An 11,868-nucleotide genomic window follows, 5' to 3' on the forward strand; every position below is an offset into this window, starting at 1 on the left:
GCTACCATGCAAATTAACCCTGAAACCAACACACACACACACAGTACTACACACACACACACGATTTGAATCCCTATGCCTGTGAGGACCTCCTCTCAATACATTCATTCTTCAGCCTTAACATTTAGGAAGATCTATTGTCAGAACTGGAATAAAATATTTCTAGGCGTGTTCATCTTTGCATTGTTGGCCCAACGAGTCATTGTGATTGCATTGTATTATGGGACACACATAAGACCAGAGAATTTCTTCCGAATAGGTACATGAATCCAGGTGTTTTTGGCATACTGCTGATTTTGCTTTTGTTTGCATACTACATTTTGGTCAAATCAGTACATGCTGCTAGTTTAGTAGGCATTTGGAAAAGTCTGAAAAAGCAAATACACTCTTATGACTGTAGCTATAAATATTAGTGATCCATTAACAGATTTTCTCACGCAGTAAACGTGCACAGGGATGCTGGAAGTCAGTCAGACTTGGGAGTACTGAAAGAAGTCTATATAAATTCCTGACATTCATAGTTTTTGCTTTAATTTAAATGGCTAGGATCAGTTATAGGCTTTTTAATAGTTATAAATAACATTTTAGTTTTGTAACTTTTTTACAGATTAAAAAAAACGAGATTAAACCTCTGTCCTGCCATAAATACCACTGTGTACATCCCAATGAAAAAGTAAAGAGTAATTAAAACGTTAACGTTTTTACAAACTAATGGTTTCATTATGGCAGATAAGAGTGTCTCACGTTATAAGCCATCAGCAAAAGTGAGTAAGTCATCTGCAAAGAATTGTCGGACATGGAAATCAGAGTGATATTTGCTTCTGCACATTTTTGTATTTCCTTTGAAAAGACGGGCAGTTAAGGAAGGACTTCTTTTTACTGTGTGTTACATCCCCCCAGTCCATCAGCGGTAGTGGACATCAGAGGCAAAACCAGACAATATTACATCCATAAAATATGATCCAAATGGGTTAAACTTACATTTTTCATTTCACCTGGACATTAAGAAGTCAATAATTAGGGGTTCTTACAATAATTCACAACCCCACAGTTATAATTAAATATTAATAGACTGTATTTTATATCTATGTTCTGGTTTGTTGCCAGTTCATCAGCACCTTGGCAGCATATGATATTCAAGTTTATAGTTATTGTTTTGAAGCTGAATCTGGTCAAATTTCAATTATACACACAGATATCGAAAACACACACACACATACAGACAGTAAGAAAGAGTCCAGAGGCGTGTTTGTGCTTGAGAATAGTACATCTGTTGTTGGGCACAGGTAAACGCCAACAGTTTGTGCTAGGTTACAGTCTTTCACAGAGCCAATATTTACACAAAATTATACAATATACAACATTACAGCCATGTTACAAAGAAGTTTACATTCATGTTTGATAAAGGTTGAGCAGCATCTGTGTCCTCCCATCACAAACCTTGTCAGAATAAATCAGAACGTCACCAATGAGAAACTAAATACCTGTTCAACTCTTTTCTTCAAAAATAGAAAACAGGCTGAATTACACACAAGGAGCATTTAAAAAGGTGAATTTCATAAAAGTTTGACGCCATCTTATTTACTTTCAAGCTTGTCCCACAGTGCTACTGTAGGCACAGTGTACGAATGTTTGTAGCCAACGTTTGAGTCTAGAAGCTTTGCAAATTCCATTATTTATTAATCTTGTCAGTGGGAATAAGTTAGCTGTGTAACTCACTACCTTTTTTTGCCAACAGTTTTAGCTTTAGTAACTTGCTAGTAAACACTACAGATCTAAATAACAGGTTAGCGAGTGAGCTAGCGAGTAAGTTAGTTAGCCTGCTCGTGTGGATCCGGAAGGAAAAGTTACATTCATTTTTCATGTATAAAATGAAACTTGAATCATCAGAACAAAAGATTAACAAATTTAAGGGAAATAGTTGGAATAACAGGAGGTTTTCTGTTCTCCACCTTTTCCACTTCCACTTTTTCCAATGTAGTGTCCATAAAATAGCAAACCCATTAGCTGTCACACAGCCAGATTGGATCTGAAGACAGCATTTAATGCCAATGGAGGACAGTCTGATGACAGAATATGGTCTGGAGAGCAAAAGAGGTGGAATGCATCGCTTGAAACGCAGTCTTGGAGCCCCTGGCTATCGTTTTTTTTAAACATATCTGCATTCCTTCGCCGATATCTGTATATAGAGATTAGCCGAAATGCATCTAGAAGAGGAAGTATTTGCTTGGATATCGTTATCCAGATATCTGCTGGCGACACTGCAAGCGCCAAGATATTGGCCGTTGCCAACAGGCTAAATCGGCGTCAGACAATAGCTGATGGGTTCTGAGATTGCAAACAATAGCACCTTGAGAGTTGTTCACATCTTTCCTTAGAGTTCCACAGGCTTATACCATTGACTTTTATTAAAGAAGCAGATATTTCTTGACACTTTTGCACTGATGACTCATGTCCATCCAAGCCGTTCCAGTAAATCAGACTTTTACGCTAACAACCCCAAAATAACTCAAATCCCAACACTATTGTCGGGTGGATGATGACGAATCCATGCACTGCATTGTGGGATAGCTGTGGGGATCCAACGCAAACCAGATGGTGTCAAACTGTCTTTCTGCACCTCCATTTGACCTGCTTCCACTCAAAGTATAATGCTGTTCAAAAGTCAACTGTAAAACTCAAATCCAAGGATTATAAACTCAGGATGCTGTTGAACTAAAGCACATTATGGTTTAATATTAAACTTCTTAAAATTTTTAGTCATTACCAGAGACAACTGATGTTTGTGGTGGATACAGTCAAATGTGTGTAAAATACTTACTGATGACAACATTTCAGCTGTTTTGAAATGAGATCCCTCATTGGAAGCTGTAATTTTTGACAACATAATGTAGCAGCTGTTGTTTTCTATCAGGACTGTTTGTGACTCTGCACTTGGTCAAAATGAAACAGACATTTCTCATAATTATCCTCCGTTTCATCCTTAGAGTAAGACACCACTTTTTAGCTTTCTGAGACATGCATTCACAGGGAAAGAGAGCGGAGAGGAGACAGACAAGGAGCTGAAACGAGGACGGAGATAAACAGCTGGTGCGGTTCAGTGGGAGGGAACAGAGGGATTGCGGGAGTGCAGGTCGAGCGAGGCAGTGACGCAACTCAGAGAGGATCGAGGGATTTAAAGAGGAAAACACAAGAGAGGTACATGGACACTAAGTCCAAAAACAATGAAGGATTTTATTTTCCGAGCATTTGATCCCCTCTTACAACACCTGTGTGTGTTTGACTGTTTTTCAAGCTTTAGTCTATTTCTGATCAATTGATGTATTATTTTTCGGTTTATGTAACAGTTTAAACCAATAGCTGCTGTTGTGTTCATGCACACTGCGCAAAAATGTTTGTAGGTCATTATTCAGTCTGCTGTGTTTACACTAAATTACGGTGTTGACACAGCCCCTGCCAAAGGGAGACTGAGGGTTGCAATTACAATTAGGCAATTAAAGTTTAAACACATAATGAAACAACCTTTGGTAATAACATTTTGAACAATGAATTTAATTTGGAGCATAGAAGTTAAGACCCAACTGCAGGGTTCAAGTGTGTGAAAACTCAATGATAGCAACAAGTGGAGCCGCTGGAGACCTGACTGTCTCCTATACAGCTGTCAGCATGTCTATTGCCCTCATCACAGACAGTTAATGAGTTTAGTCTGTCGGGCAGTGCCTACACTGGAGCATAATGGGATGGCAGAGGCGAGAGATGGTCTGGCAGCGCAAATAAATTAAAAGACTCGGAAGAGGTGGAACTTTTTTCATTGACACCTGACGGCATGTGACTATAATTGTGTGGCACCCAACACTTCCAATAAAAGCCCTTTTCCGCTATTGAAACTACAGGAACTACTTAAGTAAGTAAAAGGTTCCTTCATTCTGGCCTTTCTGATTTTATGTCCACATAAGTATCTTACTGAGTACCACGACCTCTGGGGAGGATGTCTGTACCCACTACTGAGGTCACCAAGGTCTGGATTTTTCCTAGGAGTATTCAATAAAGGTTGTGAAATTGTAATTAACTTAACGTTGATGCATGCCCCAAAAGCCCACTAGCAAGTTCAGTTTTTGGACCCCTGTATTCCTAAAACCCTGTGTACAGCAATGCTTGTGAAGTTCTCCTAATTGCCTGCGTAACTGCATCTCTGTGTAAATATATAGCTAGTTTAACACTAAGAAAACAGTTTAGCGCTAAGAAACGCTAAGAAGCACTTTCACTGTCCTTGTTAAAAAGGCTAAAAATTGCAGAAGAATTAAGGTTAGGGTTATCTTATCTGGGGGATTAGGATTGTGCTGAAATAGCGCATTGGCATCTTATTTTGGTCCAATTCAGGCACTGCCCCAAGAGTACCTAGAACATGGATTTAGTACCACCTCCTGAGCAGGTAAGTGTAAGTTCAGGGACTTGCTCCCAGAGTGGGGGGATAATAGTGGAAACAAAAGCATAACCTGGATAAGTTATGGGTCGATCAGTTCCTTTAGCGGAAAAGGCCAATAAAGGCACCATTTATAGAGGGTATAAGTCTGCGGCAGACTACAGGCTCCAGGCTACATTAGCCATTACCAGCATAAAACCCCCCAATGTATGACCAAACTGTTAGTGGTCGAGTTGCATTGTGGACAATGTAAACGCTGTGCTTTTAAAAACTTTATATCACAAGTCTGACGATGTAACAGGAGTATTATGCTAAATTACTGGAGTACTCTTAAGAGTCTCCAGAATTAGTTGTAAGTCATGGAGGTCATGGCAAATAAATTGATCCTGTTTTGCATCTGCGGGCGTTTTTTTGTCTGTATAATGAGCAAGTAAGAGCTGCTTGAGAGGCTCAGTTCAGGGCCAAAAAGGTCCCTTGATGTCCAGATGTGGACACAAACAGCTGTATGAATGTTAACACTTCTCCTAAATAAGTATTCACTTCTGGTAGCTATTTGAAATCCATCTCTTTTAAAAATTTGTCAAAAGGGTATGTTTGAAATTAGCATTATTTCAAAGTGAACAATCTTCTCAATCCCATATCTTATTATGCGGTGCTGATTAACATCAGTAATGAATTTTGAAATGAAGCAGTATTAAAAATGTGTGCAGAGCGTGAAGGCACCCAAATTTCATAAATAATTAATATCATGACTTGTGGCTTTCACAAACTGATCTGGGAGACGTTTTTCGAAAAGGTGCAAAATCTCAACCGCAAAAAAAACGTGACAAACATTCATCTTTGCGCTTGTAAGAACAGATCTTTTCTCCGCTGTTTCACACCAAATTGCAGCCTGTTCTTTTGAAATCGCCCTCTTGCTGGGACTTTTTTCTTTCGCCTCATTATCCCACATTTCACTCTTTCCCCTCTTACCACTGATCCTCTCATCATCATTGCTTTTTTTCCCCATCTGCCCCGTCTCCCATTCTCTGCTCAGTGTCCTTCATCCATTTAAAAAAGGAAAAACAAAGCCATTTTAATTTAAATCATTTATAATTTGACCTCTCCCTCCCTCCTTTTCCCTTCTTTGTCTTATCTTCAATTTGACCACCTCCTCTACGTCCGGCTTTCTTTGTAGGATAATCCACATTAAAAACACACAATGTAATTACGTAACAATGTCTGAAATTTCACAAAGCTTGCATCATGCATCCTCGTCGTCCTCGGCTCCGTCTGAACTCAAGAATACGGGATTTAAAAAAAAAAATTTTTTAACAAAATCTTTTTAGATGGTTACCAGCAGCCTCAGTTTCGGACATTTCGCTCACATCCCTCACAGTTAGAAAGGAAGCGGTTGCCGAAACGTCGCACACAAATCTGCTTAAGCGTCCTTGTGCCCCCGTTTGTAAGCCACTCTGGATTAAATGTACGAGCTAAATGCTTCACGCGTGGAATGAAGATGGAGTAAAGCCCTATTTTGACAAGATTTGCATTAAAAGTTTGTAGAATCTTTCAATAATTTCTCAAAATTTTGTCAGCCGAAAATCAGAACTTCACTTCTTTTTATCTGCTCTTGTTGTCTTTCCGGATCAAACTTTTGTCGGTGTTACAAATCCGTCGTACAAAGTTGAATTTCGCTTGAACAAACCCCCCCCTCTCGAAGTGCCAGGTTCCTCCATCACGATGAGGTCACGTCCCCAAAGTTGCGGTGCCTCGTTTGGTCAAGGAGGCCTTGAGTCATTCTTCTGTCCCGTCATTCTTCTAATCCCTGCCTGTCTACGCCTCCTCCTCCTCTATTTTGGGTTTCCAAAAACTCTTTAATCCCCCCCAGTCGCCTTCCTCTCACTCTGTCGTTTCTATTTTCTCTCACATCTTTATCTCCCCTCTGTTTCTGTTTCCATGTGGAATCTCGTTTTCTTCTCTATTGTTTTCTGAGGAACAAAAGATTTCCTGTCAATTTTCTTTTCCTTCCCGCCTCATTATTTTCTTGTCATCTCTCCCCCTTCTCCATCACCCTCTTCATTCCCACCTCCCTCAGGCTTTCACACGTCTGTGGCGTTCAAGTGGGTGGACACCACGTCCTGGGTTTCAAGCACTATCTTCTTCGCCCTCCCTCCTCCTCCTCCTCCTCCAACGGGGTGAATGCTGTCCAGCCGGCCGCTTCTCCCCCTCTCCCCTCCCCTCCCACACTTGAAGACAGTGAGGAAGGCGGCGCGGTAGTTGCGGTTCATCCAGCCATACAGCAGCGGGTTGGCGAAGGTGGAGCACATGGCGACCACGTGGAAGACAGTGTAGAGCAGGCGATAGTCACGCATGTCCAGAACCGTGCTGTCGATGTCCGTGGCCAGCTGGAAGGCATGGAAGGGCAGCCAGCTGACAGCGAACACCACCACCATAGTCACCAGCATCTTGGTGGTTTTGCGGCGTCGGCGATGGCGCTCGGAGCTGGCACTGCTGTTGCAGACGTTCTCCGCTGGGCTGACATGGCCGCGCAGTTTGGACCAGATGCGGGCATAGGCGAAGGAGATGATGGACAACGGCAAGAAGTACTGCAGGATCAACATGGAGATGCTGTAGACGGTGCCATCTGTGTTTTTACCGGGCCACTTCTCAGTACATACCTGGGAGATAAAAGAGAGATATTCAGTTTAGTTTTATATGTTCGCTTTGATCGGTGCCTGAAGTGGACCAAAAGAGGTGCCAGTACCCTAATCCAGCAAAACCTTAACCACAACATAACCCTCTCCCTAATATTTCAGTGCTGGTTTTTCCAGCAATAAGCCATTTTTGTATTTACACAAAGACGCATTTTCTTCCCATCTGTATCCCCCAAAGAATGGCCTCTACTCTGCCTCTGGTTGGCTCTTACCCCAAATTCCACCAATCGCTGCAACATGGCCCCCATGCAAAACTGCTCTGCACACATGACTTAACGAAGCCGTGCCCAGTGGATTTCGGGGTAACCCTGAAACTTTCCAATACTGCCTAAAATTGTGGTATCGTCAAGTACATGTGTCTGAGTAAGTGTTTTAACCTCAGTCAGACCATACAACAATGAGAGCAATCAATACAGGCTTAGATGTATATGCTTAAGTACATGTATTGGTAGACTGGAACTTATTGGTATTGGCCAATATGCAAAGTTAAATCAGTAAAATAACAATTATATTGGATCTATCAAATGAACACTAGCTAATCAGAGGCAGAGTGAGGCGTAAAGGGGTGTGTACCCTTTTACAGCATATAGTCGGTTTGTGTTTTTGGAGTAAAGCCAATGTGTTTTTAAGCCAGTTTCTTAAACCAGCTTTCTTTCTAAAGGCCAGCAGGAGGAGCTCCAAAAGCTGCATAAAAGAAGCCTGAAAGTATTGAGTGTTATGGGAAAATTATCTGGCTTCTCACTTGATTTATGAGCTCAGTAAACAGTTTCCTAATGAGTTTATCGTCTCAGTCTCTAGTTTCAAGTCTTATTCTACACAGCAAAGCTGCTCTCAAGTATTAATCAAGAGTTAGTCCCCACAGCATTTGCAATAGGTGATCTAAAAAACCATGAAATCAACTCATAGGAATATCATTCAGCTAAAATACAGCATGATATGATCAAAAGATTCAGACCTTGAGAATATTTTATTGACAAGAGTAGATTTGTTTGCATTAATTACTTTTTATTAGTTTATCTTGTTAGTTCAGTTTAGAAATAGCTGTAAAGAGTCAATATCAAGTGTTAGTTTAAATGAATTTTTTTTAAGTTTGGTTTATATTTATTTAGATTTGATTAATAAATTGAAATAAGATTGAGATGTTAAGATTATTCTACATTAATTTAAATAGGACATTTTTTTATTTGATTGGCCTGATTTGGATTAATACATTTAGAATAAAAAATTATCTTCAAGTATAAATTAGTGAAGTTGTTATCGATTATCTTAGTTTGGTCTGATGTAGTTGGGACGTATATGTAGTTTATAATATATTATTAATATAGAAACATAGATACTGCGTTCTCGATTTTATATATGTCGATTTTATATATTATTATATATTTAACAATACAACAAATCAACTCTAACTCGTTTAATTCTTAACAGATTTTCATGAAATTTGGTTTGTTATAGACATGAGAAATTGAACCTGATACTGGTTACTGGAATTAACTGAGTTACTGGGGGCAGAGCTAATCAGCTCTATGCCAAAAAAAACACATCTTACACACATCACATCTTAGAAAAACGCTGCAGGCATGTACAGCATGTGGATAAACAAACCCTAAACCTAGAAACAGACACTGCTAGTCAGAGCAACACTTTGGCCAAAATACAGAATGAAAACAATGAATAAATGTATCAACACATGCTACAAATTACTGTCTAAGCCATGAAACTGGGAAGAAAAACTGTGTGGGGAAAATAATTCACCTGAATTATCTTTTCCTGTAGATAAACTTCACATTTTACAAAAACACAGCCTGTATGTCCCAGTGGAAGTTCCGAAGTTTTTTTTTTTTTTGGCATAGAGGTAATTAGCTATTCCCATAGTGACTGAATTAATTTCAACGAGTATGAAGCTCAATTTTTCACATTTATGAGAGACCAAATTTCATGAAAATGGGTTCAGAATTAAGCAAGTTACAGACAAGTTTGTAGCAGTCTGAATCTCTCAGTATTGTTAGCTACCGGCTATTGACCTCCGAGACAGCGGCCAATGAGGTATCTATGTTTCTATATTATTTTAGATTTGATTCATTACATCATATTTAGTAGTGTAGAGATTAAGTTTGTTTAGTTCTGATTAGATTCAGTTTAAAATTGAAATCCTTCCTGTGGGCGGTCGGATCAGCAGAGCACATAAAAGGATTTGAAAAACTAAAAAGCAAATACCTGTAACTAAACCAATAATTCCAAGATGAGAACATATCGAATAAGATTATAACACGAAGAAAAAATGATACAACTTTACCTGCATTCAGATGGAGAAAATGAAAGCAGCTAATATAAAATGTGAACGATGTGTTCATTAAGGAAATCAATGTGTGAGTGAAATTATGCAGAGAATGAGAAGAATATGACACTGGTATTAAACTGGGAGTGAAAATAGTGAAGACAAAGGAAGCTGTGAGGTGGTGATGAAAGGAGCAAGGGCAGGACAGGATGGAAGGATGGAAAGATGAAAGAGATGGAGAGAGAGAAGGGAAAATGAGGGAGGCAGCGGGGAGCGAACAGGAGATCAAAGAGGCGGTTGAGGAGGGAGGCGAGGGCACTGATCTGTACATGTGTTACAGGTGCATGTACCTGTATGGTGTTTCCAGGCTCCAGCGTGAAGGAGCCGTATTCTCTGAAGATGGCCAGAGGGCTGGCGAGCACGGCGCTCAGCACCCAGGTCAATGCTATCACCCCGAAACACACGTCCTTACGCATCCTGGTCTCCAGGTGGTACACGATACACCTGAAACACACACATCCCTGTTACACAACTCCACATAGCAGGTTTTTACTTTGAGATCAATAATGAATGACGGAACATGTTATCATGAACTGCACCAGTGGAAGAAACAAAGTACAGGTTAGACTCTTGTAAATGTTTGATGTGACTGTAATCTACAGTTTTCAAAGCTCTTGTAAAGTAAATAGCATAACTCAAGAGACTTCCTGCTCAAATAAACTCAAGAAATCAGTCAACAAAAAGGAACTGTATCTGTAAAGATCAAATAATGCACTCAAAAATGAATTAATTAAATCATGGAAAGTATTTCCATTGTACTTGCTACTGATATTTTGAATTATCTTCAGCTGGAAAGTGAGTGAGTGTGTGAGACAGAGCGGTACTTATATGTATTTCATAGTTAGAAGTTAGAAGTTATCTATCTATCGGTCTGAGGGTCTAACAGAAGTAAATGGACACAACCCCCAGGTAGAGTGCCGGACTCTGAAGACAATTTGACATAGTGTTTTTCCCAAATGCTTACATTGTGAAAGAAGTAGCTGCCATAACTCACACGAAATGATTCATTTCACTGTCGGAATTTGATCTATTTCGATCCAGTAACGTTTTTAAAGTCTAGAAGATCCGCATAACTAAATCATTATTCCTTCAACGTTTGTGTATGTCTGCCTGTCTCGTTTGTAGCAGTATATGGGAGTTTTCGCTTTTACGATGTTATGGACGATAATGCAGAACCAAATAATCTAATGTTGCTTGGTAAATCCATTTTCAATGTTCTCTCACTGTTTTACTAAGTGATTTACTATATTCTTCAGTTTCATTGTTTCGGGTAAGGCGTGTCCTTAAAGTGAAGGGCATGTTAACGACTGTTCTCGCTGCTGTTCAAGCATCTACATTTTTTGCAGGTATTTAGTGGGAAACCAAACCGATCTGACCTTAAGATGGCTGTAGATGAAGACTTGGAGGATTACCAAAGTATGAATATGAATATTTGTAGCAAAATTCATCAATTCATTCAATACTTTTTAAGGAATTTCACTCAAAATTTAAAATATCTAGAGGGGCTAGAAGCAAAATCAGAGTATCACCAACGTCAGTAGAATTTATTTATGACCAGCAACCTACAGCGGGCATGAACAAAAACCAAATCTACTATTAATTTCCCTTTTTTCATTACAAAAGAACCAAACTTCAATAATCACCTCTTTTATCTTCCCAAAGTAAAAGGTCTCAGCTTCAGCTTATTCAGTACAACAACAGTGCTGCCAAGCAAAAGAAAGAGTGTGCTCATTACACTGCTTCTCAGGATTCTTCTGGCCTCCAGTAAGCATTAAAGTTGACTGAAGATTCAGCTATAGAGCTGTAAATGGACTGGCATCGTTTTTGCTTACTACATTTGAGCCAATTGGGTCTCTGCAGTCTTCTGGCAGCTGTCAGCTCGTTGTTGTTCGCAGTCCCAGCTGTGTAACCTCTTTGATTCTAACTTTTCTTTCCTCACAAGTCTTGGACACATTTTACCTCTCGCAGTCTGTTGTTTGTTTGTTACAAGCTCTCGGGAACATTTGGTTCGAAAACCAGACTCATTTACACCTTTCGTCAATTTACTTCTACTTTATTTTTCCTGTAATGGTTGTATTGTTCATACGGTGACTAAATTAGCTTGATTTTTTTCACCTGTGCTGCTACGCTGTCGTCCCACAAGGCAACAAAGAAAAAATCTGAGATGCTCAGATCTTTAAATGTTTTGTTTTTTTAATTTATTTGTCAGGAACCATCTGCCAAAAGCATCGATTTCAAATACTGATTGATGCTTTGTATATTAAATTTCCATCTGTGGTCCCTGGACACGTGGAGACAATGAAAACAGATTGTGGATGCTGGTGAAACATCTCAAAGGACCAAATATGTTTATTAAATAAAGTTTAAAGTTTGTTGCTTTTTAACAGCTTAATTTGAATTGTGAATATTTA

At 39.4% G+C, this 11,868-nt stretch overlaps 1 protein-coding gene across 1 annotated transcript in view; it reads right to left on the bottom strand.

Moving 5' to 3' along the window:
- Positions 1-961: 961 nt before the first annotated feature.
- The window catches only part of npy2rl (neuropeptide Y receptor Y2, like), a 66,565-nt gene continuing 55,658 nt past the window's right edge, over positions 962-11,868 (bottom strand). Inside the window, exons 5-6 of the mRNA XM_035675147.1 lie at positions 9,748-9,901; positions 962-7,083 (exon numbers count right to left, since the gene is read on the bottom strand). Of these exons, the coding sequence (XP_035531040.1) occupies positions 6,505-7,083; positions 9,748-9,901 (733 nt within the window). The 3' untranslated portion in view covers positions 962-6,504. The remainder of the gene's footprint in view (positions 7,084-9,747; positions 9,902-11,868) is intronic.

The sequence above is a fragment of the Morone saxatilis genome, unplaced genomic scaffold (genome assembly GCF_004916995.1).
Source record: "Morone saxatilis isolate NCDOM2014 unplaced genomic scaffold, NCSU_SB_2.0 Contig4, whole genome shotgun sequence".
NCBI classification, from domain to species: Eukaryota; Metazoa; Chordata; class Actinopteri; family Moronidae; genus Morone; species Morone saxatilis.